The following is a 3,461-nucleotide window of genomic DNA, read 5'->3' as shown; positions in this document are numbered from 1 at the left end:
CCGCGGCGCCCCGGCACGCACGCGTTCCGGCCCGACGGCGCCGCAGCCGAGTGACCTCCAGCGGGAAGGACTACCCCCCACGCAGTCTTTCTGTTCTTAATTCACACACCTCCAGAATAATTCAGAATTATTCAAGTCCCAACTGGGCAGAGTGGGTGAAGAGGGGGTTGATTATTTAAAACTAAATCATCATTTTAAATTATAATTTAAATTATAAAACTAATAAGGCTCCAGCACAGTCACTGGAATTGTCTATATAGTGGCCACTATTTTACATTCAATTTTCCTTTCACACTTCTTTGAGCTTTAAATCAAGAGCAACTGAACAGCTTGCTGAAGGAGGAAACAGGATCTAGTTTTGAGTGATTTGATCAAAAGCATTTTGCAAGACAACTGCACGGCCCTATATCCCTGTTCTTATTTTCTCCTCCCTCCTGCTTCAATACGCYGGCAGCACCAAATCTACCTGCAAATGGCAACAGCTCCGGGTCCCAAACGACCCGGCCAAGAGGAGGCTGCAGTGACTTGCATCCTAACTGAGGGGTTATCCTGCCCCAATTAAAACAGGGCGCTTGATAAACATCCTTGCTTGAGTTGAGATCTACAAATAAAGATCAAGTATTGCCATAAGAATTAGACTGCCACGAACGACTGCTTTCCGATTAGACTTCCTAAGCCAGCCAGAGTGGTCTTTCCGGCTTTGCAGCAGAAAAGGGAGCGAAGGAGACTTGCTCAGCTCTATCTGTTCATATCAAAGTGAATTTTATGCCAGGAGGTTTAGACAGTTACATCATTTTTTTGTTTTGTTTTTAATTCTTGTACTTTTAAATAAAGTCATTGAAAAGGAGGACATATCTAAAAATTCAAATGAGCTCACTCTTGCACATGCCACTGTTTATATCTCTGAATGTTTTTTTGGTTCCTTGTTGGTATAATTAATTCTGTCCAGTATACTCTAGTGTGGTAAAGAAAGCTACCAGACTGTTAGTTCAGAAAACTACGCCATGTATTAATCCAGCTTGTATGGCTATTGCTATGTATAATTTATGCATATGGAATTGAAATGGTAGTACAAGCTTTCCTTACTCAGTCTACTAAATAAACCCTTCACTTATGGGATATATTTATAATCTTCATAAAACTGAAGTGACATAGTATACATAAAGGATTTGAATTTGCAACTTCTTTTAACAGTTTATCCCTAAAAGTTACAGCATCCAGGCAAAATATATGAAAAAAATTTCCTCGTATTCTAAGAACTTTCTAGCTTTGACAAAATTTTAAAAGCATTTTTTACTGCCTGAGTAATCTTAGCTTTCATTTCCACAGATTAAGTCTAACAACCTGTGAACTTATCACAGAAGAAATTTCCTGCAAAGCGTAATTAGTCTTCAGCAGTGTTCTTGCTTGCTCTCCAGCTGAAGACACCTTAAAACCATCTGCTTAACTGCAAAGCTTGGCACAGAAAAAATAATCTTCCTGAAGATAATTATATCTGATTTTAGAATAGCTCTTGTACTACTATGGGTCATAAATAACAGTTGAGAAGACAGCAGAAAATTAGTAACTTATTTGTTTTCTTTGTCAGCAGTATGTACATATGTAAACTGATCACACAACTACAGCCACACTGACTTTAGGGGGACATCTCACAGGCTCAAAGTTAAACATGCACCTAATTTTTGTGAGATTAATTTAATTTTCAAAAAATCTAGCATGTCCAGCCACCTAAGTGCTACAGAACAGGAACACAAGGGGAATTAAACTCAGGTATTCATGCTAAGAATATCACTTAATTCCTTCATATAATCAAGGTATACGCACCACACATCATGTAGCTGAATACGGGTCTTATTGCTGGAGGGAGAATCAATGTTATTTCTTCCTAAGGAAGCTCTTTTAATGAAATTTAAGACTGCCAAGGTTGTAAGACATTTGAAACAGCAGCTCATTTCAAACATTTCAACCAAATAGTGGTGATAAGATTTGCGAGTCATGGGAACCAAGTCTCTATGTAGCACTTTAAAAGCGAGCTGAGGAGAGTGGGCTAAACAAAGCAAAACAAAACCATGAGCCTAAAACCAAACAAATACACTGCCTGCTATTTAGCCAACAGCTCTGAGTCTTTTTTTGGGGGGAGGGGAGGCTGGGTGAAGGCAAGAGGATGAAGCAAAGGAATTGCATGGACAACTCAACTCTAACTTCACAATTTAATTTTGAATCATACAGCAAGAAATTGGGTTTTTTTTTGAAGAGATAAAGTAATTAAATCAAGGTTTCAAACACAATGTTATTTCACATGAATTTTGAAAACATGCTTAAGACCACTTTAGAATGCTTCCAAAGCTGCAAATTAATTATTTTCAAGGTATTTGTACCATCTTTCCTATTTACACACGTAACACTTCAATATCAGAGAAGATAAAAAAAAAAAATCAGCTTTAAGAAAAGTAAAGGTTGATATGAGCTAAAGAGGAAAAGAAAAAAGTTTGTTCTGTGTGCAACATCTAACAGACAAGCAACAACGCAATACTAGATATATGAAAGGAGTTAAAAAAAAAAAAAAACTTTTAGACATAGAACAACTAAGTTAAATAAATGCTGTCTTTTGGGCCCAAAATACACAGACATAAGCGGGCAGAACTTTCACACAGTTCTCCAAAGCATTGGGGAAGAAYTCCACGGAGAACATTCCAGAGATGGGAACTTCTCAAAGCAACAAGCTCCATAAGAAAAATTAAACAAGAAATTATTGCTGCCATCGACATTAGCAACGCTAAGGGATAGGTGCATTTGATACTACACTGAATAAGATGCTTGTTAATAAATTTCATGTAGACCAATAACCTGTTTATTGGTCAGCCATACGTATTTGAACAATTAAAGTTTCATCCAAGAGAAGGTATTGTTTGAAATATTTTAAAACCAGCAACTGTACACCACGAACAATTTTCTTTAGAGGCCACTCGCTGCGATCAAGCAAAATTTAACACCCAAAGTTTCCTTAAAGCGTATAAATCACCCTAAAAGTTTTCCTCGTACGAGCAAACGCAAAAAATAAAGCTCACGAACTCACTTTAAACGCACGCTCAAGTTCCCCCGAGAGCTGCGCAGCGCAGCGCGGGCAGCTCCGCGGCACAGCCGGACGCCGCCGCCCGCCGCGCCGCGCTTCGCGCCCCGCCAGCCCGCGCACGGCCACCGCGGGCGCGCAGATCCCAACCGCGGAGCCCGCCTGCAGCCGGCCGGCGCCTCCGCGGGCGCGGACAGAGGCGGCGAGGGGAGAAGCCGCGTATGCCAACGCCGGCGCGCAGGGCGAGCCGCGCTGCGCCCCGCGCCCCTACTCACCGGAGATGCAGCGCGGAGCCGCGGCACTGCGGAGTGTGCGCGCCCGCTGCGGGCGCAGTGAGCATGTGCGAGGCAGGCGCGTATGCCCGCGGAAGGGAGCGGAGCGGGGCGGCGGC

At 42.1% G+C, this 3,461-nt stretch overlaps 1 protein-coding gene across 6 annotated transcripts in view; it reads right to left on the bottom strand.

Moving 5' to 3' along the window:
* Window positions 1-3,461, bottom strand: part of EYA2 (EYA transcriptional coactivator and phosphatase 2) — a 90,892-nt gene that overhangs the window by 87,016 nt on the left and 415 nt on the right. For 5 of the 6 annotated variants that reach the window (XM_085313994.1, XM_085313998.1, XM_085313995.1 and 2 more), the window contains exon 1: window positions 3,346-3,455. The exons of the other annotated variant lie outside the window; for it this stretch is intronic. In XM_085313994.1, coding sequence (XP_085170120.1) covers window positions 3,346-3,410 — 65 coding nt within the window. In that variant the 5' untranslated portion in view covers window positions 3,411-3,455. Of the gene's footprint in view, window positions 1-3,345; window positions 3,456-3,461 lie in introns of those variants that run through there. 6 annotated transcript variants of the gene reach the window in all.

This window comes from Rhea americana, unplaced genomic scaffold, assembly GCF_003343005.1.
Source record: "Rhea americana isolate MKP2758 unplaced genomic scaffold, rheAme1 scaffold_4, whole genome shotgun sequence".
Lineage (NCBI taxonomy): Eukaryota > Metazoa > Chordata > Aves > Rheiformes > Rheidae > Rhea > Rhea americana.
This window is presented reverse-complemented; position numbering and strand designations above follow the sequence as displayed.